Below are 22,347 nucleotides of genomic sequence, written 5' to 3' on the forward strand. Positions count from 1 at the left end.
TCGTTCTCCAGTGTATGATTTGCAAATATTTTCTCCCATTCTGTAGGTTGTCTTTTCACTCTTCCTTTTTTCTTCTTTTTTTTTTTATTCCCAGCTATGACTCGGGGTTAAAAAGTTCGGATTTTACTCTTCACAGTGATTCCAGGTGAAGAAATTCATGCATCATCACTATCACTTTCTTGATAGTGTTCTTTGATGCACGTAAGTTTTTAATTTTGATGAACTCCAATTTATCTAGTTTTTCTGATACTCTTGCTTTTAGTGTCATACCTAGAAGTTCATTGCCATATCCAAGGTCATGAAGATTTACCCCTGTGTTTTCTTCTAGGAGTTTTATAGTTTTAGCTCTAACATTTAGATGATTGATCTGAGTCAGATTTTGCATACGGTGCGAGGCTGGAGGGTCCAACTTCAGTCTCTTGCTTCTGGATATCCAGTGTTTTTGGCACCCTTGCTGAAAGCCAGTTGGCTATAAACATAAGCGTTTATTTTGACTCTAATTCTACTCCATCAGTCTCTATGTCACCTCTTTTGCCAGCACTATCCTCTTTTGGTTACTGAAGCACTGTAGTACATTTTGAAATTGAGGAGTGTGAGTCTTCCAACTTTGTTCTTTTTCAAGATTGTTTTGCCTGTGACCAGTACTCGTGCTTCTCTCTGTACATATATTCTGCTGTGGGTTATTGGAGGACCTGCTTGAAAGCAAGTTGCAGCCATCCCGAGAATTCACTCTAAATACTTCCACATGATGTTAGAAGGATAAGGGCATTTTTCTACAGAACCATCACGCTCTGGTCACACCCACGTCATTTAAAGTCACTGCACCCACAGCCCGCACTCAGGCTTCCTTATCTGTCCTTTATAGCTTGTGAAAAGGTTTTTACTAGGCTCCAGTCCAGGGTTGCCCTTGATCCTTGATGGACATGTTGCTTTAGTCTCCCTGCCTTTGGAATAGTCCCCAGCAGTTTTCATCTTAGTCCTGACACTGACCATTCTGGGGAGACCAGGCAGGTTGTCTTGCGTTCTGCCCCGTGGTCGGGCACGATCGTAAGGGGACCCGACAGACATTTTCGCCAAGAACACGACACAGACACTGTGTCTGCCCCACTGCACCGCAGCCAGGACCATGATCTCCTTATTGGTTTGTCCTTTTCTCGATGATGCTGTCACCCTTGGGCACACCGCATGCTTTTGAATGAATGACTCTTAACAGTAATCGTGGTGGGCACATGGGTGCAGTGCTTCTGTGCATGCTGGGCCTCCCCTGCCATCAGCCCCATTCAATAGATAAGAAAACCGAGCCTCAGTGACTTGCCCGTGGGACGCACCAAGCGATGTGGGTGGAGCACGATCCCCGGCTGTTTGGCTCCAGGGGCCACACTCATAGTGGCTGTGCCGTCAGAATACGAGGACAGGGCTCTGCCCAAGGCAGTAGAGGACCTCTGGGAACTCTTTCCCGAACCCTCCAGCCCTGCTCAGCTCTGGAGGCCCTGTGACACAGGGCTGGCAAATGGGTGCCCAGTGCCCTCAGCTGGGCCCAGGGCATCCCTCCAGGGTCCCATGAGCCCCTGACCCTATCATGGAGGCACTCCTGAGGGAAGTCCTGGCAGAGGTGGACACTGAGCTCCTTGGGGACAAAGGCTGTGTGTCCTGCATCCCTGCTGCCTGTGGGTTGTCCCCGCATCCTCAGCCTGGGCTGGCCTGGGACCTGCCAGCTCACAGCCCCCGCTCTGCTCTTGCAGATGAAGATGTGTGTGTGTTTAAATGCTCGGTGTCCCGAGAGACGGAGTGCAGCCGTGTGGGCAAGCAGTCCTTCATCATCACCCTGGGCTGCAACAGCGTCCTCATCCAGTTCGCCACGCCAAACGGTATGTGTCCCTCCGCCCCATGGTGCCCAGCCTGTGGCACGGGCTCTCCAGCCAAGGCCGCGGGGGCATGGAGCCTCATTCAGTCACAGCACCCCCATCTGCCATTGCAAACCATGTTCCCACGGAAATCTGTCCGTGGTGAGAGGACTTCCTTCCTGCCTGGGACACTCTGCCCCAGACCCTCCGGGGCCAACCCCTTTGAGGCATCCTAGGATCGGCTCATGTGTCCCCTCTTCTGCGAGGCCTGTCCTGACTGTGTGGCTGCGCTGCGTCCCTCCTGAAGGAGTCTGTCAGGTGGTCTGGGCCCTGGCCTTCCCAACAGCAGAGGACGCAGGCAAGGCGAGCGCCCGAGGCTGCCAGAGATCCCCTTCTGAGCGCAGAGAGGAGCCATGGGTGGGCTCTGAGCAGACCCGTCTGGGGACACAAGTAGTCACACAAGGAGGGGTCATGGACACCCAGGCTGTGCTGATGGTGGCTTCAGGGTCGGGGACAGCAGTGGAGGTGGCAGGGTGCCCGGGGCTTAAGTCCTCTTGAAGGCGCAGCGAGCGACAGGCGTGGGCACTGCGGAGCAGAAGCCAGCGAGCCTGGGGCAGATGCAGGGCTGGATCAGCCGAACCAGAGCAGGGGAGGCCAGTGGCTCCTGGCTGCCCTCCTGCCTGACTCAGCCCCCGGCGGGGGAGTGACCCCAGGGGTCTGCTGCGCGGAGGATGAGGCGGGTGGGGTGAAGCAGCCAGGCACCGACCACCCCCCACAGAAGGTGCTCTGCTGCCCCACTCCACTTGCTTCCCTACGGACATTAACCCAAATTCATTGTAAAAAAGTGGAAGGACCAGCGGCGTGACCATTCAGAGTTGGTGTTGTAAAATCCCTCGTCTTTTTCTACTCTATGAATATATATACTTGACTTTTTTCCCTTTCAACCCCATCAGTTTTGAAAATTGCAGCAAAGCAGATGTAACGTTGTGACTAAACCCTTTTTGAGCGTCCAGTTCAGTGGCACCAAGTGCGCTCGTACCGCTGTGCAGCCGGCGCCGCTGTCCATCTCCAGAACCCTTAGATGGTCCTAAACTGTATACAGTTGACCATTGAACACACAAGGGTTAAGGGCACCAACCCTCCGCACAGCTGGAGATCTGCACATAACCTGACTCCCCAAAAACTTAACCTACTACTAGTCCACCGTTGCCTGGAAGCCTTACCGATAACGTAAAACAGTCAATTAACACATTTTGTGTGTTCTATGTATTATATGCTATATTTTTTTACAATAAAGTAAGCTAAAGAAAATGGTTTTCCAAATTGTCATAAACCAAAAAAGTTCCCAATATATTTATTGAAAAAAGTCCATGCATAAGTGGACCTGTGCAGTTCAGACTCATGTCGTGCAAGGGTCAGCTGTATTTTAATTTTTAAAGATGGCTTTGTAAGTTCTGTTCTGCTTTATTTTTAACTGTTAAAATATGCGTGACATAAAATTGCGTATCTTATCCATTTCTGAGTATACAGTTCAGAGGTGTTACATATGTTTATGTTTTGTTCAGCCACCTCCATTATCCACCCCATGCAGACACTGCCGGGAGCTGCCGATGGGCTTGTGTTATTTGTTGGGGTGACTCCCAGAGGGTGGGTGTCTGGGTCAGCAGGCATGCTGCGTAGACCGTTCATGGCCCAAGCCCTCCAAGGCCTGAAGGGCAGGACACCACATGCCTCAGACTGTGGGACACCCCCTTTTGTGTCAGTCGCCCAGTGGCAGACTTGGCTGTCCCGCTTCTTTTCCTTAAATATCAACATTGTCTTTGGAAAAAAGAAATTGCCAAGCATACATGCTCCAGGTGGAGAAGTTAGGGTGGGCACCTAGCTGGAAACCCCCCCATCTCTACCCCTGTCATGGGCACGTGTGACCCAGCCGCCCCCTTCCAGATTTCTGTTCCTTCTACAACATCCTGAAAACCTGCCGGGGCCATACCCTGGAGCGGTCGGTGTTCAGCGAGCGCACCGAGGAGTCCTCCGCTGTGCAGTATTTCCAGGTGGGTGCGTGTCGCCCTAGCCCAGCTGCTGTCCTGGTGGCCTCTGGGAGGCTGTGCAGCAGAGGGCAGGGCCCCCGGGCTCCAGTCCTGGCTCTGCCCCTTACGAGCCACATCACCCTGGGCAGGTTCCTCCGCTTGCTGCGCCTCAGTTTCCTCATCTGTGAAACAGATGCCAGGACCCACCTAGGAGGGTTGCTGGAAGGAGTTGAGTGCAGGTGAAGGTCAGACACGTGGGCATTTGTGTAGTGATAGCACAGTTGTCATGTACCAAGCTCACCCCGCATGCCAGGCATTGGCCTAAACAGTTTTACTCGCACGGTAAACGGAGCACTTGGCCCTCCCAGCAACTCTAGGAGGTAAGTGCTATTATTATCCCCATTTTACAGATGAGAAAACTGAGGCTCAGAGAGGTTAAGTGACTTGCTCCAAGTCACACAGCTCTTATGCAACAGAGCCAAGATTGGAAGCCAGGTCTGCCTGATGCCAAAGCCTGTGCCCTTGCCCAGGTGCCATGCTGCCTCCTGACCACCCACTGTCTTACAGAGAGACCCCACAGCACCTCATCTGCCTGGCACTCTGAGTTCTAGGGTTCTGTCTGAGCTGCTCTGCTTCATTGGGGGACCCTAAGACACTCAGGTGGCCCCTGATCCCAGAATCCTGCCTGTGGCAAATCTTGAGTTCTCCTGGGTGGCTTCCAGGTCCCAACAGCAGCCAGCTGTGTCCTTTGGCCATGGTGGCAGTGGCAGTGACCTGCCTAGGGGCTGCCTCTAGCTTCTCACTCTGGAAGCAGAGTGGCAGCTGCCGGCGGGATCCAGACAGCAGAGAGGCGCAGTCTCCCACGGGAGGTCGGTGCCCACCGCCGCCCCTCCCCATGTTGCAGGGCTGGCCAGGGACTCGGCCGTCCGTGCCATCACGTGCCCTGTGCTATAGGCATGTCTCTGTTCCAGTTTTATGGCTACCTGTCCCAGCAGCAAAATATGATGCAGGACTATGTGCGGACAGGCACGTACCAGCGCGCCATCTTGCAGAACCACACAGACTTCAAGGACAAGGTGAGCGGCGGCCACGCCCTCCAGCTGGACGTCCACCCACCCCTCTCTCCCCCGGGGTCAAGCCACCTCCCTACTTCACAGTTGTCTCTGTTTTCTCTTTGCTCATTGATGTTTAGCTAAATTTTTTTGGACTATGGAAGGAGAATCTACGTTTCTTTTTTTTTTTTAAATACAGAAAGCTCCATGAATTTGCTTGTCATCCTTGGGCAGAGGCATGCTAGTCTTTGTAGTGTTCCAATTTTAGTCCATGTGCTGCCCAAGCAAGCACCAAAATCTACGTTTTGCATAAGCCCACATGTATAATACTGACAAGAGAGGCCTCCGGCGTCTCCCTCCAAAAGAGCACCACCAACAAGAATGGCCTCGTTTTCCCACCTCTGATGTGCATATCCACATATATATACACCGTTAGGAGGTCTTTCATTCATTTATTTGTTATTTTTTACAAAATAGGATTGTGTTCTATCCTTCCTGCAGAAATACCCCTGCCCAGTGGTGTGTCTGCGGACAATACCATTAAGTCCCTTGAATCGCTGTGATCTAAGTGCACCTGTGCTCCTCCTGCCTGCAGTGTGGCTGGCCAGTCAGCCCTGAGTGTCAGTGGCCATACTGCAGGGCTCAGAGGTGTCACTCCCGAAGGAGCTGCAGGCACACTGTGCTACCCTGGTGTCCACCATGCCGTGTAGACTGTTCATGGCCCAAGCCCTGCCTTCTTGAATCTGGTGGAGAGTGTGCAATGGTCCTAGCGTCCTACCTACAGAAATCCCCTCACGGTGCCTCCAGTCCCACCCGGGGCTCCCCAGGCGGCTCTCAGAAACCAGCCGTGAGGGCCGCAGGCCCGTGTCAAGGGGCAGCCGCTGCAGGGCGCTCAGCACGCTCTGGCGTGTTCGTGGTCACCGCACCAGTGCCTTGTTCTCCAGGCTCCCTCTTCCTCCAGATTGTTCTTGACGTCGGCTGTGGCTCTGGGATCCTGTCGTTTTTCGCTGCCCAAGCTGGAGCAAGGAAGATCTATGCGGTGGAGGCCAGCACCATGGCCCAGCATGCCGAGGTGAGCGGCCTGCTGGGACCCCAGCCGTCCTCGCCCTGTCCTTCAGCTCTGCACCTGTGCCAGCCTGGGGAAGCCACCCCACCCCGGGCCCCCAGGAGGCCTGGCCCTCGGATCCAGGGGAGCCCAGTGTTTCTCCATTTTGGTCTCTTGTCCCCAGAACCCAGAAGTTGGGGGAGGAAGAGACTCACTGGGCCTGAGGTGGTGTCTTGGGCATGACTGGCAGTCGCCCGCTGGGTTCAGGGGGCAGACTGTTCAGTCACACAGGTCAGGGAAGGGTCTCGGCCCTGGAAAGGCAGCCGCCTCTCCAAGCCCCACTCCCCATGTCATGTGGTGTGGCTAACAGCAGGATTCTCTTTCATTGATGTTGTCATCTAACCTTTTCCTTCTTTTACACTGAAACTTCATTCACAAGGTTCAAACCCAAAAGCTACAAGGGGTAAATAGCACAATGCTGCCCTTCCCCTCCCAGGAGATACACACATAGACACACACACACGCTCGCACGCACACACACACCCCGCCCTGCGGCCCCACACCCACTGGCACTCCATCCACCGCGCGGTCTCACACTGCGGCAGCACGCACTGCTGTTGATGTCTGCTCCCTTCACGGCATGTCTGGGACTGTCGTTCCATAAAGAGCTGTCTCACCTCTAACGAGTGGCCATGGAGCCTCCCCACTGTTTGTTCAGGTGCAGTTGGACTGTTGGCACCTTTCAGGCAGCTTCTCAGTCTGCTGTTTTCTCCGGTGTGCGGTGGCAGCGCAGGATGTGTTCCTGGTGCTGGAGAGGCAGGGTTGGAGCATGTGTCTCAGTTCAGCACGGTGGCTGCTTGTCCCTGTCTGCTCCCCTCGCAGTTGTCCCTGCGGGGTGGAGGTGACGCCGGCGACCTGGGAGCTGCAGCAGGGAGGGTGGAGGGGAAGCTGGCAGGAGGCAAGGAGCTTGGCCCTCCACAGGAGGGGTCAGCCGCCGGGCCCCGGGGCGGGGGGTGCAGGACCCTGTGACCCCTGCTGCCTGCCTGCAGGTGTTGGTGAAGAGCAACAACCTCACCGAGCGCATCGTGGTCGTCCCTGGGAAGGTGGAGGAGGTCTCGCTCCCTGAGCAGGTGGACATCATCATCTCCGAGCCCATGGGCTACATGCTGTTCAACGAGCGCATGCTAGAGAGCTACCTCCATGCCAAGAAGTACCTGCGGCCTGGCGGTGAGCTGCCTGCCCCACCGGCTGTGGCTTTGGGAGCCCCGGGTCCCCAGAGAGACCAGACCTCCACCTGCCCAGCTCCCCCCAGCCCCGGGGAGCCTCTGGACCGCCTCTGCCACCTGCTGCCCTAGAGGCAGGGGCCACGTTTGGCGGGGCAGGGGGTCATGGTAGGCACAGGTGTGGCGTCTTCCCCAGGACAGACGTGCCATCACCACTGCCATGGTCGACCTTGCCTCGACCTGCCGCACCCCCATGCCCCTCCAGGCCAGGGAGCAGAGTGTGTGCTCCGTGAGAGCGCGGGTGGGCATTCCTGTGTGTCGGGGGCAGCTGCCTGGCGTGCCCACCTCGGGCCTCCTGTCCATGCTCTCGGGTCACTGGGGAGCTGTGTACATCTGCCTGTCTGTGTCCCTGGGATCTGAGAATGGCTCTGAACATCTGCAGCCTCCGTTTCTCTGCTCAGTTTTGGGGAGGTGTCTATCTGCCTCTGTATAGCAAGGGGTTGTGCGTGTGGCCCAGGAGGACCCTGGCCAGGGTCACAGCCATGAGACAGAGCTGGGGGGTCAGCAGACTGGTGGGGGCCCCCTGTGGGGGGCAGGGATGGGCTCGTCTGGGGGAGCACCCACTTCAAGCCCGTGGCCTTCCTGGGTCTGGGCTGCAGGGACCTGCCTCTGCCCCGCTCCTGAGGTGGGAGGTGGCAGCCACTCCCCATAATAGCTATGTCCTGCCTCCCGGGTGTGAGTGTGGGGCTTGTCCTTGACCCGCTGTCCTCCCATTCCTGCCTGAAGGTGGGCTCAGCCCACTGGTGGTGGCGGCCCCAGCAGGCGGGCTTCTCTTAGAGAACGCGGAACAGATGATGGGAGTCAGGCTCTGGTGGGCGGTCCCCTGCCCTGGCCTGTGTGGATGGCTTTGTTCCACCTCAGGAGGCTCTTCAGGGGGATTACAGGGAACCGTCTCCCCAGCCACACACTTTACACGCCTTTGGGGTAGGGGAACTTACCCGTGGTGCTCCAGGGACTCTAAGGCAGAGGTCAGCATCTCCCTGCTCCTGCCCCAGTGGCTGCAGCGGAGCCTTCCAGAAGGCTGGGAGAGAAGGCAGATGCCTGCTAGTGCCTTAGGGCCCCCCTTCTCTCGCAGAGGAGGGAGGAAGGCCCACATCTGGAGGCCAGGTGACCGGGGCCCCGACTACCCGAGGTAGGTGGGGCTCCTGAGCACTGGCTCATGAGTCACACAGATGGAGGACCTGGCCCTCTTCCCATTTCAGACCATACACCGCAGCAGGGCAGCCAAGCTGCCCACCCTGCTGGCCAGAGCCTGGGCAGTCCCTGTGGGCCTCAGCTGAGGCCCTGACGGCATAGCCTGGGGCTCCCTCAGTCTGTCCGGAGCACTTTGCTTTGCTTTCCTGGCTGCACGTTTGTCCGTGGACAGCAGCACCTAAGAGGCACCCCCTGGCTCTCAGAGCAGGGTCCCCGGGCACCGTTCGCTTACCCCAAGGTTCTGGCAGGTGCCTTCCTGCTCCCAGCCCTACTAATGGGACCTAAGGACATGGCTGGCTGACCAGGTTTAGTGAGATGGTGTACATCCAGTGCTTTCCTGGCCACTGGCAGAGAAGGCGCTGAGCACCTCAGGGTCACACAAACCCACGAATGAGTGAAGGAAAGGCCGGGAAGGCCCAGGGTTGAGGGTCCTGGGGCCCTTTGGAGGTTCTGCCAGGCCCTGCGGGAAGCCCCACCCTGATGCCAGCACCCCTCCCTGCCCCCCACTCCCAGGAAACATGTTCCCCACCATTGGTGACGTCCACCTCGCACCCTTCACGGATGAACAGCTCTACATGGAGCAGTTCACCAAGGCCAACTTCTGGTGAGTGCTCCGGGTGCCCTGCCATCTCAGGGCTGGCCCTGCTGCTCTTTGCCCTCATCCTCAGTAGGACCTGAAAGACCGGCCGGGAGAGAAGGCAGGCTGCCCCACCTGCCTCGGCTACTGGTGACCATGCTGTGCGGGGTGGGGGCTTTCTGCAGGTACCAGCCGTCCTTCCACGGAGTGGACCTGTCGGCCCTCCGAGGCGCTGCAGTGGACGAGTATTTCCGGCAGCCTGTGGTGGTGAGTGGGGCCACCAGGGTATTATGTGGTTAGCACTGGGCACGGCCCTCCTCTGGGGGACTGGGAGGGGGCCCTGGACTTTGCAAGCGGTACAGCCCTAAGGAAGCCATGAGCCCTCTCTGATCTTTCTTCTTCCCCTGCACAGAGCTTTCATGCGGGAATTCTGGAAATAAAGTGGCATTACAGGGAGAGTGCTTTTAGCACGTAGTGAAGATGGGACACATGCAGACTTAGTAGGTGATTTGATCCTTGGTCAACTGATGTGGACTGATTTTAATTCTTGAGATTTTTGAACTGATAGATATACCCAAAGTTCAAAAATAAAAAAGTCTAAAACCAAAAAGCCTCCCGACTTTTGACCCCAGTTCTTCCTGTAGGCAAACAGTATTTCTTGTCTATAGTAATCACTTGTCGAGTATAGTGTTGTTTCGTCAATCAGACTACACTCGCTTATCATGTTGGTCAAACCTTCTCTAGCTTTACTGATTTTTTGATCTGCTTTTCCTATATATGTTACTGATTACAGATTTATTTCGGAACATTTAGTTCTGGTCATTTTTGTCTTGTTTTTGACACCGTGTCGCTAGGCACACCGGGTTTGGGGTTATGTCATCCTGTTGGATCCTTTTGTTGTTACAAAAAGTGTCTCTTTTTCTCGTCATACTTCTTGCCTTACAATCTATTTTTTTTCCTGTACTCCAGCTTCTTTTGGTTCGTCTTCGTACAGTATGTTTGTCCATCCTTGTTCTTGGGACCTTCTTGTTTCCTTATCAGTTAAGGTTTGTCTAACGTACACAGCACATTTTGGGGTTTTGATTTTTAACCAGGTCGACATCTTTTTCTTTTAATTACTTAGGCCATTGATGTAATTACTGGTCTTTACAGGTATAAGTCAGTCATCTCACTATTTTTTATTTATCCTGATTGTTGTTTCTTTCGAACTATTTTCTTTTAATTTACCTTCTGATGTCTTTCACTAGTTTTCAGGCGTGGGCAGCATCTCCGTAAACACTGTCTCTGTCTCCTTCCGGGCCTGAGCACGTGTGTAACAGACCTTCGCCCTGTGTCCCAGATGGTCCTTACATTCTTCTCTGTATTTTCCATCCTTTTTTCTTGCTTCATCTTCATATTTTCTACTGACCGATCTTCCAGTTCTGATTCTTTTTGCTATGTCTGATCTGATTTTCTAATTCTTAATTTCAGTTCTAGGACTTCATTTTGCTGCTGCTTATTTCAGTTCTCTGTGAATTTCTCCATTTTTTCACCTTTTGTCTCGAACATACAACTCTCTGATCACTTTTAGTATCAGGATAAGTGGTAAGTGTATTTCTGCTGTTTATTCTCTTGATTTTTCATTCTTGTTTTTTTGGGCCTGCCTCTTGGTGCACCTGGTCGCTGAATACCAGAATGAAAGATCATTCAGAGGCTCTGAATGCTGTTTTTCTTCTGAAGGACGTGTTTTCTTCGGGCAGTTAGCCATGTGGATAGATCACCTTGGTCCTCTTAGACATCTGATATTTGGAGGGTGCTTTTCAGACTTTTCTCACTGGTCTACTTCCTAGCTTCCCTGTAGAGCAGTGGTTTTCTAACATTTGGGTCTCAGGTCCCCTCTTCGTTCTTAAAAATGGAGGATCCCAAAGAGGTTTTGTTAACGTGTGTTATCTATTGATGTACCCTATCTCATTGTATTAAAAACTAAGCCCAAGAAATTTAAAAACATCAAATTAATTTAAAAACAACAGTAAACCATTACATGTTAACATAAACAGTGTTTTTAAGGAAAAAACTATTTTCTAAAACTTTTCAGTGAGAATAGTGGCATTTTAAACTTTCAAATTTCTTTAATGTCTGGCTTAATAGAAGACAGTTGGATTCTGCGTTTGCGCACAATTTGTTGTGGCATCACAGGTGAGTGAATGAATGAGAAGGGCAGACATCTTAGTATCAGGAAGTTTTGACCTTGAGGGTGCTCCCGGGAGGGGCCACGCTTTGAAGAACTGCTGCATTAGGGCGTGGCCTTGGGGGGCTCAGGCCAGGCCAGGGGGTTCACAGGGCCCCTCCTCTAGCCATGCAGCACCCACATGCTGCTGATCATTCCTTAGCTTCTCAGTGTCTGAGAAGCAGCTTTCTGCTTGCTTGCTTTGCCTCTAAGCCACACCCTGAGCGCAGGAATTGGCAAATGCCTCCAAGTGAAGTTGCAAGCAGATGGCCACCTCATGTTTCCCCATTCCCCTTTCCTTACGCGCGTTGGCCTCTGAGTTCTAGCTGCCTTGGTAACCCTGAGCCTCCGCTTTGCTTTCCCCACCCCGGGAGGCTGCTGAGAGGTCCCACCCCGAGGGGAAGGTGCAGGCTGAAGGCATCGCCATTCTGTATAGGATCTTGGCCCCAAAGCAGTGGCTGCCGTGGCTACTCCCCAGTGCTTTCGAACAACGGGGCTATTTTTCTCCCTTGTATTTTATTCCACTTGTGTAGTTGACTGCAGGAGTGTTAGTCTGATATAAAATCTCCATCACAGCCGGGAGTGGACATCAGCACAGTTCTCCAAGTTGCTTTTTTTGTGAAAGTGCTTAACAGTTGATCGCAGAGATGTTTCCTTATCTGTCCATGAAGAGCCTCTTCGTTCTTCCTCGCATACACGCAGTCTTCTGTGGATGGGCCATCAGGGGCTTAATGAGATGGTTTCCAGCGTGTCGCCACTCTAGCCAGTCTGTAGTTACGCATGGAAGTTTGTACATGTGCACATGTATCCGTACGGTCAACTCCCAGGGTGCTGAAACTGCCATGTGCTCAGCATGAATGTTTTTCATTACGAGAACAGTCACCTAACTGCCCTCCATGGTCTTGTACCCCTTCGTCCTACCCCAGCGCGCCTGAGAAGGGCAAACTGGTTTCAGCCAAATGGCCTAGAGGCCTTGGCAGGGCCCGGGGAGAGGGGGAAGGCTACCCCCTTCCTTGCTGGCCCCTGCACCCAAACCAGGTCAAGTTTGTGGTCTCTTCCAGGACACATTTGACATCCGGATCCTGATGGCCAAGTCTGTCAAGTACACAGTGAACTTCCTAGAAGCCAAAGAAGGAGATTTGCACAGGTACTGGCCCCCATGCCCCTCCGCTGCCGGCCCCCTCCAGCACTCTGCCACCCCAGGCCAGGTTGGGCCCCAGGACTCTGCGCCTGGCTACCCGTCTCACCTGGCAATCCCTGTTCCACTTCCTCAGCAATCCTTGCCCTTTGCCTTCCAGGATAGAAATCCCATTCAAATTCCACATGCTGCATTCGGGGCTAGTTCACGGCCTGGCTTTCTGGTTTGATGTCGCTTTCATCGGCTCCATGTGAGTGCAGCATGGCATGCTGTCCCCGCCCCAGGGACTTCCCTGCAGTTGTGTCCCCAGGCCTGGCTCAGATGGCATGCTAGGGGCTGGGAGGGCAGGACAGGACCCCTCCAGGTTTGGCTGTCCCTCCCAAAAGGCTGTGAGAGCTCACCTACAACACAGATGGGGGCGGGGCGGGGGGCGGGGTGTGGGTGCCCAATGGCTGTGGATTCTGTGTGTGTGCAGTGCATGCACGCCTCAGACCATCTCAGCTCCAGGGCATCCATCTGGGGGGGGCGACACATGCCGGGGAAGAGTTCCAGAGGACAAGGCGCTGGCTCCAGCCCAGTCAAGTGAATGCCTGTCTCTGCTTGGCAGAATGACTGTATGGCTCTCCACGGCCCCAACGGAGCCCCTGACCCACTGGTACCAGGTCCGGTGTCTGTTCCAGTCACCACTGTTTGCCAAGGCTGGGGACACGCTCTCAGGGACATGTCTGCTGATTGCCAACAAAAGGTGGGAGCTGTGCCCAGGGTTGGGGGAGGCAGGGGACAGTCCACAGCCGGCTCACGGCCACCCTCCCCTGCCCACTCTGCAGACAGAGCTATGACATCAGTATTGTGGCCCAGGTCGACCAGACGGGCTCCAAATCCAGTAACCTCCTGGACCTGAAAAACCCCTTCTTCAGGTAGGATGGGCCCTTGCCCCGGGGACGGGAGGGAAAGCTCCTGGCCCACAGCCCTGCCCAATGGGTCCGTCTCTGCTGCAGATACACGGGCACGACCCCCTCTCCACCCCCGGGCTCCCACTACACATCCCCCTCGGAAAACATGTGGAACACGGGCAGCACCTACAACCTCAGCAGTGGGATGGCCGTGGCTGGTGAGCGGGCCCCCAGGGCGGGCGGGCGGCAGGGCCGCTTCCTGGTCACGCCTGCCAGCACCCCTGGCACAGCCGGTGGCTGCGGCCCCTCCTGCCCTGCACAGGATGCTGCCCCCCAGCCCTGACGTCCCCCTCTCGGCACAGGGATGCCGACGGCCTATGACCTGAGCAGTGTTATTGCCGGCGGCTCCAGCGTGGGTCACAACAACCTGATCCCGCTAGGTGAGCGTCTCGGGTCTGGGAGCGGTGGGGGGCAGCACCCAGGCCAGCCCTGGGGTTTGGGCCTTCTGCGCCCGGTTGCGGGCATCACCTTTGCTTCTTCTGGGCGCTCCTGGCTGAGGCCCTCCGTTCCGTTCCTCTCTGCCTCGCTCTGCCGCCGCCGGGCCTGCTTCCTGAAACCACTGGGATGAGAAAGTGGGCCCGGCAGGCCGGGGGCGGTGACGCCGTCTCCCTTCCTTCCTTCCTCCCTCTTGCTGCGCAGCCAACACGGGGATTGTCAATCACACCCACTCCCGGATGGGCTCCATAATGAGCACGGGGATTGTCCAAGGTAACGGTGGGCGGCGGGGCCCCGCGGCATGAGTGCTGCCCTCCGGCCGCCGCCTGCCCTCTCGCCTGCTGTCTCTCTCTCTGACTGCTGGGGTCTGGGCGGGCGAGGGGGCAGGGCTGGCCCCTTAGTGCCCACCCCCCGCCCCACAGGGTCCTCAGGCGCCCAGGGCAGCAGTGGCGGCGGCTCCAGTGCCCACTACGCGGTCAACAGCCAGTTCACCATGGGCGGCCCCGCCATCTCCATGGCCTCCCCCATGTCCATCCCGACCAACACCATGCACTACGGGAGCTAGGCCCCTCCGGCGTGGAACGGACTGACAGCACCAGGAAACCAAATGAAGACCCTGCCCGCCCCACCCCTCCGCCCGGGTGGCTCTCACCCTGTACTGGAGGAGCCCCGACACCTGGGCACAGCCCTCTTTGCTATGGGAACTTGGACACTTTTTTACACCACGTTGCCGCCGCTGCCCCCACCCCACTGCCCACCCACCTCTTGGCCCTGAGCGCGTGTCGCTGCCATATTTTACATGAGATCATATTGTGGGAGCCATTTCCCCTCCTGTCCCCTCCACCCTGACCTGGGTTTGACATCCTCTGTAACAGGCGTGTCTGGGCTTGACAGCTGCAGGCCTGGCGGGGAGGGTGGCGGAGCGGCTGCTGCCCTGCCCCGTCCCTCGGTGCCTGCCCCCCTGCCCCTCTCCAGTGGGCAGGCAGTCCTGGCTGGGCGGGGCCTCCCCTTCTAAGACCAGGCCTTGGTCACAATGGGCGTGACATGCTGCTTTTTTTAATTTTATTTTTTTACGAAAAGAACCAGTGTCAATCCACAGACCTTCTGAGCAACCAGGCCGGCCGGGCCGAGCCAGCAGCCCCTCTCCCCGACTCAGAGGTTAGTGGCGAGGGGTGGCCCTGCCAGTCTCAGGACAGGCGGGGCCGGGCCTGTGGAGCCCGGTGGCCCCTCCCACCAAAGGGTTCACCTCACACTTGAATGTACAACCCACCCCACTGTCGGGAAGGCCCTCCTTCCGGCCCCTGCCTCTTGCTGCTGTCCTGCCCCTGAGCCCCTGCAGGGCCCCCTCCCAGACCCCTGCCAAGAGCTAGAATAGGCGGCCCCACGGGCCCCAGAGGGAAGGGGCCTGTCCGCTTGGGGCGGACGCAAGCCTCAAGGACCTGTCGTGGAAGGCGTCCTTTTTCTTTGTAGCCAACATCAGGCCTGTCTGTTTCCCCCTTGGTATCTGTAGACGCTCCAGTCCCTACCGCCATGACGGCATTTTGGTCCCTCCCCAGGGTGGGAAGGGGCCTTGCAGGGACCTCTCCCTCCAAAAAAAAAAAAAAATCTGAAAAAAAAAATTACTCAAAAAAAAAAATAAACAAGGAAATGTATGGTTCAGCACAGGCGATTTTCTTCTACTTGTGTCCCACAAAGGCAGCACAGTGAGGCTGGGGCGGCCCCCAGGCGCCCTTGGCTCCCTTGTCAGGGAGGCAGAAGGCCCGGCAGGTGGCCTGCAGGCAGCAGCCGTGCTGGAAGCTCCTTGCTCAGCTGTCCCTCCCACCTTTATATACATTCTCTGAATCACCTTTGCATAGGAAATAAAAGTGTTTGCTTTGTAAGAAAAGTCTGGGAAGTAGCAGAGTGATCTTGAGGTGTCAAGGGAGACTTCAGTCATCGTCTTAGGGGCAGGACAGGCAGAGGTCCCCACGTTTTGGGCCTGAAAGAGAGAAAGTCCTAAGCTGCCCGTGGCCTCTCACCCTGGGTAGGGGAGGCTGGAAGCCCTGTTAGGCACAGCCCGAAGCAGTTCCTTACCTGCAGGCTCGGGCCTTCCTAGGTTGTCTTGGACCGCAGCAGGGTGGGCGGCAGAAGCGTGTTTGGGGGCAGAGACGTGGCCTGGAGCAGAGGTGCCACATGCTCTGGAGGCAGTGGCTGGAAGAAGTAAAACTGAACCAAGACCGCTGGGGTCAGTGTTGGGGCCACAAGCCACCCCCCTCACCAAGGCCCCGCCAGGGCCACCCAGACCCGCACCTTACAGCCCACGGCAAGGAGGGTGTGGAGCAGCACCACGGCGGAGAGCAGCACCGTGGCCCCCAGCGTGCCGTCCTCCTGGACGACGGGCCAGAAGGTCAACACCAGGCCAGCGGCTGACAGGGCCAGGGCCAGGGCCCCGAAGAGCCACTGCAGCCACGGGATGGGGATGAGCCACAGCACCTGGGGGTGGGTGACGTGGGCAGCTGGCTACTTGTCATCTGCACAGCACCCGGTGCCCACCCAGCGCCCACCTATCCCTGGGCTCACCATGGTGGGGATGAAGACAAAGAGGGAGTAGCCGTAGACGCACACGGTTTCCAGGAAGGTGTAAGGCCCCATGCGCTCTCGAGTGCCCTTGCGCCATCTCAGGAAGCCCCATAGAGCAAGAGGCACCAGCCAGGCATAGCAATAGATGGTGATGCCAGCCACGGTCACTGGGGGCAAAGCAGGCAGTCACCCCTGGGGGCCCCATGGCAGCCCCGGCATGCCAGGGATGGGCCCTGTCCCTGTTGCTTACCCTTGTGGAACTGGGGGCTGTAGTGGATGGAGGGGTCCCTCCTCTGCGCCAGCACCACTGTCAGGTTGCCAGTGATGGCCAAGATGAAGGCCAGTGTGGCACAGATCCAGAAGGGGCCTGCGGGCAGGGCAGGGGCAGGCAGGGTCAGGGACCAGGACTCCCAGGACAGGTGACACATCCCATCTCCACCGTGCTGGGCCCCCTCCGCCCCCACCACTCCACTGACCTGTCTTGCCCAGGTCACCCAGCAACAGCCTGGTGGCTGAATCTGGTGCCGGCTCTCAAACCTCCTCTCGACTTTTCAACAGCCGTGGGTGTGCAGCTGATCCCCAGCGTGGAGACCATGTGGGCTCCAGGACCGTGCTGGCTTGTCCCCTTTCTAGCAGTTCTTCCATCACTCTGACTCCCCGCCTCCCGGTCCTCTGCCTCCTGCCCCTCTGTGTTCACCCCCTCGCTCCATCTGTCCGGCGTAAGGGCTTCATGCCATGCTAGACTGATGACTCCCTTCATCTCATGTTCGTGCCTCAGCCTGGATGTGCCTACGTGCACCTCTCCAGCTCCACCCACAGCCTCACCCCTTCCCTCAGACCTGCCTCCTCTTCCCATCACATGGGAATCCAGGCAGACACCCAGGAGCATCCTCAGCTCTCCTCTCTGCGGCCAGTGGGTCAGCAAATCCGATCAGCTCCACCTTCAAGACCCACTCCAGTATCCAGCCGCTCCTTCCTCCACCTGGGGCTGGTCCCCATCATCCCACGCCCAGATTGTGGCAGTGCCCTTTCCCGGGTGACCCAGCATCCTCCTTTGCCCCCATGGTGGACAGGCTGACGTGCTTTCCACCGCAGCATGGGAGGCCTGTGCCATCTGTCCTGTCACCTCTGTGACCTCCTGCAGCTCCCTCTGCTCCGGTGACAGTACTGCCCTGCAGTCCAGGCGTGTTCCCACCGCTGGGCTCGTGCCTCTTCTGAAGTGCTCTACCCGTGGGTCTCCCCGCCCTGTCCTGGACGCCAAGGCTCGCCCTTCTCAGAGGGGCCTTCCCTGAAGAGGCCGCACTTGCCCTCTTCCAAGCCCTGTCACCCTCCACAACCTCACAGGTCTCTGTCTTCCTGAACCAGCTGTAAGTTTCACGATCTCTGGGGGTTCCACTGCTTTCTTCTCAGCTGTACTCCAGGGACTGGCACTCAGATCACACTGCCGAATGAATAACTGGAGGAGCTGAACACACATTACTCACCATACAGGTCTGGCCGATTCCGCAGATGGTGCCTCACAAAGTTGTGGCCCGGCCTGGGCAGCAATGAGCCTTTGATCCGGTCCAGGACCTGGGGGGCAAGGTAGGCCTGGACTGGAAGCCTGCATGGGACCCTCACCACCACAAGGAAAGGCACCAAGCTCCTCCCCGACTTCCGAGGCTCCTTCCCTGCAGACCTCCCACCTCCTCTGCCTGAAAGGGCTCAGCTCTTCCCTCTGGATGTTTGACGGGCAGTTCCCATGGCCTGGAGCCCCTTCTGCTGGCCAGCCCCCACCCAATCCCCCAGTGTCTCATCACCGAAGGCCTCTTCTGTGTCTGCATCTTCCCCATTACTGACCCCTCCTCTCAGCTTGGCCACCCTGGACTGTCCTTCCTGCTGCCTGGACAGTTGAGTCCCAGGATAGTTGAGTCCTGGGCATTCTCCTTCCCACATTTCCCTCCAATACGGCCGCTGCTCTGCAGCCCTGGTTTATCATCTCCTACCATGTTCTGGGACCTCCAATCCACCCTTCACGCTCTGCACTGCCTATCTGTTAATTCCATTCATTCTTCTCCTGCTCTAAACCCTTCCGTGACTCCACAGGACCCTAGGGTGAAAGCCAAACTCCTTAACATAGCTCATGAGGCCCCTTGTGATCTGGCTTTTGCCTGCCTGTCCTCCACCTCACACTCCAACCAGATTAAATGATGGCTTCTGTGGCAGCTCACACCTCTCACCCTTGGTCCCCGCATATGCTGTTCCCTCTGTCTGGAACGTCTGCTTCCCTTCACTCTGCCCCACTAAGGTTTCCTTCTCTTTCAGGCTTCAGATCCTCACCTCCTCCAAGAGGCCTTTCTGTAACCCGCCAGATTACGTGTCCTGTGTTCCCCAGAGCCTCGTGGTACCATACTCCTTGCAGCACACAGGTTACTTCTGCCAACCTGGGTGGGAATGTCTGTTTTCCCACGTGAGTGTCGCCAGCACCCTGCTGGGCCCTGGTACACAGAACTGCTCAGCAAACAGTGGCTGAACCCCAGGCATGACTCTGAGCCCCATCCCACCAACTTCCTGGGCCTGACCTGGGAGGTGTCCACATCAAAGAAGCTCTGATAGTAGTCAAAGGTCCAGAATCCAGGCTGCGGCCTCTCTTCCTGTAGGAGCTACACAGTGAGGGCTTTCAGTGCCTGCCCTTCCAGACTACGTCAGTGGGGGCTGGACAGAGGCAGGGCACAGGGACTTATGTGACTCACCGCGGTCTTGTCACTCTCCTCAACCTCTTCAGCTCCAAAGCTTCCACCTGAATCCACGGCCACAGCCACATGCCCCTGTGGGGTCAGCTGTTCACCTCTGCTGGTGGTGGCCGCATCTGGGGTGTCGACCAGCAGCTTAGTGGCTTCCTCAAACTCTAACGAGAAGGTATATGGGTCACAGGCATGTTCTGGGGTTGGGTGGGGGGTCAAGACAATTCGGTTTGGCCCACAGCTCATCTGGAAGCCAAGACGAAGCGTGGACACCTCCATGCTCTCCCCAGCACGGGTTGCAGCATCCGCAATTTTGGGGATCGGGAAGATGCGCACCCTCACTCCTAACAGGGGGCCGTAATTTAGTGCTGACTCTGGGGTGGCATCACGTCTGGGGTAGAGGCTTTTGATTGAGGTCTGAGTTCAGGGTTGGAAAGGGGTCTGGGTCAGGGTTCACGGCTACTTAAGAGCCCAAATAGACTGAACTAGACCCCGGGTGGGAGGTTCTAAGCAGTGGAGGAAGCAGGAGGTAGGGCGCGGCCGCACTCACCGTGGAAAGCCAGTTCGTCGGCCGCTGCCATGATCGCTCAGGGCTGTCACCGCATCCCGCGCTGAGGACAGAGGCCAGTCAGGCCCGCCCGCAACCCCACTCAGCGACACTCCCGGAATCTATTCCTGATTCCCGAGCCCGGTCGGGCGGCCCTGGACACCTAGTCCCGCGCGAACTCACCGTCCGGACTGCACAGGTGTGCCCCGCCCCTCTCACCAGAGGCTTCCTCAGTCCGCACGGCCCGGGCCCTCCGCGCCTGCGCGGCCGGCCTACCCTCCACAGTCAAGCCCCCACGGAACTGACAGCAACATCCGGCGCCGGTCCTTCTTCTATCGTCTTCCGATGGGAAGCCACTTCCGGCAATGTTAGCGCCTGCGCGGAAGAGACTTCTGGGCCTTTTACTTCCCATACCCGGCGTTTCTTGTCGAAGAACGGACGCCGAGCCGGAAGGCAATGGCGGCCTCCGCTCTGAAGAGATTTTGGTTCCGAAACCGTGAAGGAGCCGGTGATGCAGCCCCCGCGAAGGCGGGCGTGGGGGCGCGGTTGGGTGAGTAGCGGCGCGAGGCGGCGACGGGGTAGGTGGCCGCTGCGGCTGGACTGTTCTCACTGCGCCTCTCACATTTCCCGTCAGGCTCCTGGGCCCGCGTGCTGCTCCGCGACTACGCCGAGGCCTGCGTGGACGCGGCAGCGGCGGCGAGAGCCCGGCCCGGGCGGGCGGCCGTGTACGTGGGGCTGCTGGGTGGTGCGGCGGCCTGCTGCGCGTTGGCGCCGAGCGAGGCGGCCTTCGAGGAGGCGCTGCTCGACGCGTCGGGGACCCTGCTGCTGCTGGCGCCGGCCACGCGCAAGCGCGACTCCGAAGCGTTCGTGCAGCGGCTGCTCTGGCTGCGGGGTTGCGGCCGCCTGCGCCACGTCAACCTGGGCCTCTGCTCGCTCGTGTACGAGGCTCCCCACGACGCCCGAGCCAGTCTCTACCAGGCCCGCTGCCGTTACTTGCAGCCCCGCTGGACCGACTTCCCAGACCGGATTTTGGATGTGGGCTTCGCGGCCCGCTGGTGGGTACTGGGAGCGCGGATGCGCGACTGCGACATCAACGACGACGAGTTCCTCCACCTCCCGGCACATTTGCGCGTGGTCGGGACCCATCAGCTGCGCTCAGAGGCCAACGAGGGACTCTTCGCCGAGAAGTACAAGCCTGTCGTGCTCACCGACGATCAGGTGGACCAGGCGCTGTGGGAGGAGCAGGTCTTGCAGAAGGAGAAGAAGGACAAGCTCGCCCTGAGCCAGGCCACGTCGCTTGTGGAGTCGGAGGGCTTGAGATGAAACCCAGCGAAGCCTGGGTCTGGAAGGGCCTCAGAGCCCCGGCACACTGTTTGCCTGCGATTGTGCCATGGGTGTGAGTGAGCCTCCGATGCAGAGTGATTGATGCAGATTACGTGCAAAGTGTTCTCTCCCCGAGTTTCCATGAAACTGGACGGGGAGGGGGTGTCTTTCTCCCCCTAGTTCAGCGCCTTCTTGGTCTGAGAGTTGGGGAGAACAAAGCAACAAGACCATGGAATGTTCATCACCGCCAGAATTCGTAAGGAGCCTGGCATAAGCCCTTGTCACTGGCCTCACGGTCACTCTGAGGTACCCCTTTTAACAGGTGACTCCCGAGCTCTCCTAAGGCCATTCAGATTCACATTTTAAATTTTGAGCTGCAGTGTTGTTTATCCTCTTTATTTTCATGAGAACATTTGTTTTCGTTTTTACCTTTTTATTTTGAAATAAGTACAGTCTCATTGGAAACTGGAAAAATAAGAGCAGAGACGTCCTGCATGTCCTTCGCGCAGCTTTACCCATGTGGTAATGCTTTGCATAAGCCGCACCAAACCAGGAGATTGACGTTAGCATGATGGCACATTTTACATGGAAAGTTTCTGCAAGAACAACTTGCTTTTACCATGTAAGTATTGGCAGTGCTGTTAGAGTGAGTTGCAAGGATAAGACATTTTCTGACAGGGACTTCTCTGTGAAATACAGATTCTGGTTATGGTATACTTCAGTAACCCTGAGAACACAGAATTCGATGGAAAGGAATATGTTAGTGTTCATAGCTGGTACCTAGGTTCTGATAATCATACTTTTAAAACAAAAAGTTAGAGGAATGAGACTATTTGTCACCTAGGTGGCCTGTGGCTAGTTAATAAAACCAGGAGATGATATAACCATCTGTGATGTTTCTGTTCATGTGTTTTGCCGTTAAGTTTGGTACTTACATCTTCCATTCATACTGTGGGTGTGTGGATACATGGTAACTTTCATATCCTTATTTTTGTGGCAGGGGAGCAGCTTTAAAAGCCTTTTTTTTTTTTTTCCAACCGAAGAAATTAATTTTTTCTAGGTACATAGATGACTTAATTACAGACAAGTTTTGATATATAGGAAGACCCTCCCCATTCTCTTTGCTAAATGAATCATCACAATAATTTTTACAATTTTTAAAATGATACACAGCTTTCTTGGGCTGAAGCAGTTGCAAGACCATATTGGTATTGGTATATTACAGCTACTCACAATGTTTAAGAACAGCAATGGAGAAAAATAAGTTATTTAAATATTGATTTCATATACAGAAAGTGCAGTGTTGCTATTTGTATAACTTGACAATTTCTTGTTTTCTCTCAATTTAAAAATCAATATAGCTTGGATTCAGATAACTTTTTTCCTAGTGCACATGCAGCGCTGACTTGGTGAACTGACCTCTTTTGCTGCAGTTACGAAA

At 56.2% G+C, this 22,347-nt stretch overlaps 3 protein-coding genes, 1 long non-coding RNA gene and 2 other non-coding genes across 16 annotated transcripts in view; 2 read left to right on the forward strand and 4 right to left on the reverse strand.

The window, feature by feature from the left end:
- The window catches only part of CARM1 (coactivator associated arginine methyltransferase 1), a 35,434-nt gene extending 20,021 nt beyond the window's left edge, over positions 1–15,413 (forward strand). For 3 of the 5 annotated variants that reach the window (XM_037003444.2, XM_073220370.1, XM_073220371.1), the window contains exons 2-16: positions 1,743–1,868; positions 3,789–3,895; positions 4,843–4,947; positions 5,885–5,995; positions 7,018–7,195; positions 8,959–9,049; positions 9,208–9,289; positions 12,290–12,375; positions 12,527–12,616; positions 12,974–13,111; positions 13,194–13,283; positions 13,365–13,477; positions 13,622–13,699; positions 13,959–14,027; positions 14,177–15,413. In XM_037003444.2, coding sequence (XP_036859339.1) covers positions 1,743–1,868; positions 3,789–3,895; positions 4,843–4,947; positions 5,885–5,995; positions 7,018–7,195; positions 8,959–9,049; positions 9,208–9,289; positions 12,290–12,375; positions 12,527–12,616; positions 12,974–13,111; positions 13,194–13,283; positions 13,365–13,477; positions 13,622–13,699; positions 13,959–14,027; positions 14,177–14,319 — 1,607 coding nt within the window. In that variant the 3' untranslated portion in view covers positions 14,320–15,413. The remainder of the gene's footprint in view (positions 1–1,742; positions 1,869–3,788; positions 3,896–4,842; positions 4,948–5,884; positions 5,996–7,017; positions 7,196–8,958; positions 9,050–9,207; positions 9,290–12,289; positions 12,376–12,526; positions 12,617–12,973; positions 13,112–13,193; positions 13,284–13,364; positions 13,478–13,621; positions 13,700–13,958; positions 14,028–14,176) is intronic. The other 2 variants (XM_037003445.2, XM_037003443.2) reach the window with 1 other exon arrangement.
- LOC118969322 (small nucleolar RNA SNORD36) lies at positions 97–174 on the reverse strand. The gene has a single exon (XR_005057281.1). It is a non-coding gene; the product is annotated as a small nucleolar RNA SNORD36 (small nucleolar RNA).
- Positions 5,113–5,215, reverse strand: LOC118969320 (U6 spliceosomal RNA). The gene has a single exon (XR_005057280.1). It is a non-coding gene; the product is annotated as a U6 spliceosomal RNA (small nuclear RNA).
- Positions 5,659–13,952, reverse strand: LOC140845668 (uncharacterized). Of its 2 annotated transcripts, none has more exons than XR_012124502.1 (4): positions 13,788–13,952; positions 8,190–8,272; positions 6,646–6,776; positions 5,659–5,939 (listed from the first exon to the last, which is right to left on the reverse strand). It is a non-coding gene; the product is annotated as an uncharacterized lncRNA (long non-coding RNA). The 2 variants fall into 2 exon arrangements; XR_012124501.1 differs by having other exon boundaries at positions 6,646–6,890.
- Positions 14,800–19,897, reverse strand: YIPF2 (Yip1 domain family member 2). 6 transcript variants are annotated; one of them, XM_017662046.3, is made up of 9 exons: positions 19,587–19,795; positions 19,046–19,200; positions 18,875–18,955; positions 17,798–17,885; positions 16,564–16,680; positions 16,314–16,480; positions 16,044–16,226; positions 15,828–15,944; positions 15,514–15,732 (listed from the first exon to the last, which is right to left on the reverse strand). In XM_017662046.3, exons 1-8 carry the CDS (start codon positions 19,615–19,617, stop codon positions 15,846–15,848), a joined length of 921 nt encoding a protein of 306 aa, XP_017517535.1. In that variant the 5' UTR covers positions 19,618–19,795; the 3' UTR covers positions 15,514–15,732; positions 15,828–15,845. The 6 variants fall into 6 exon arrangements, with proteins under 6 accessions (XP_073076474.1, XP_073076475.1, XP_017517535.1 ...); XM_037003446.2 differs by having other exon boundaries at positions 15,828–15,959; XM_073220375.1 differs by having other exon boundaries at positions 15,611–15,749.
- On the forward strand, positions 19,829–21,793 carry TIMM29 (translocase of inner mitochondrial membrane 29). The gene is made up of 2 exons (XM_017662047.3): positions 19,829–20,133; positions 20,218–21,793. The coding sequence occupies exons 1-2, from the start codon at positions 20,040–20,042 to the stop codon at positions 20,904–20,906; spliced, it is 783 nt and encodes a 260-aa protein (XP_017517536.3). The 5' UTR covers positions 19,829–20,039; the 3' UTR covers positions 20,907–21,793.
- Positions 21,794–22,347: the final 554 nt, after the last annotated feature.

The sequence above is a fragment of the Manis javanica genome, chromosome 13, assembly GCF_040802235.1.
Source record: "Manis javanica isolate MJ-LG chromosome 13, MJ_LKY, whole genome shotgun sequence".
NCBI classification, from domain to species: Eukaryota; Metazoa; Chordata; class Mammalia; order Pholidota; family Manidae; genus Manis; species Manis javanica.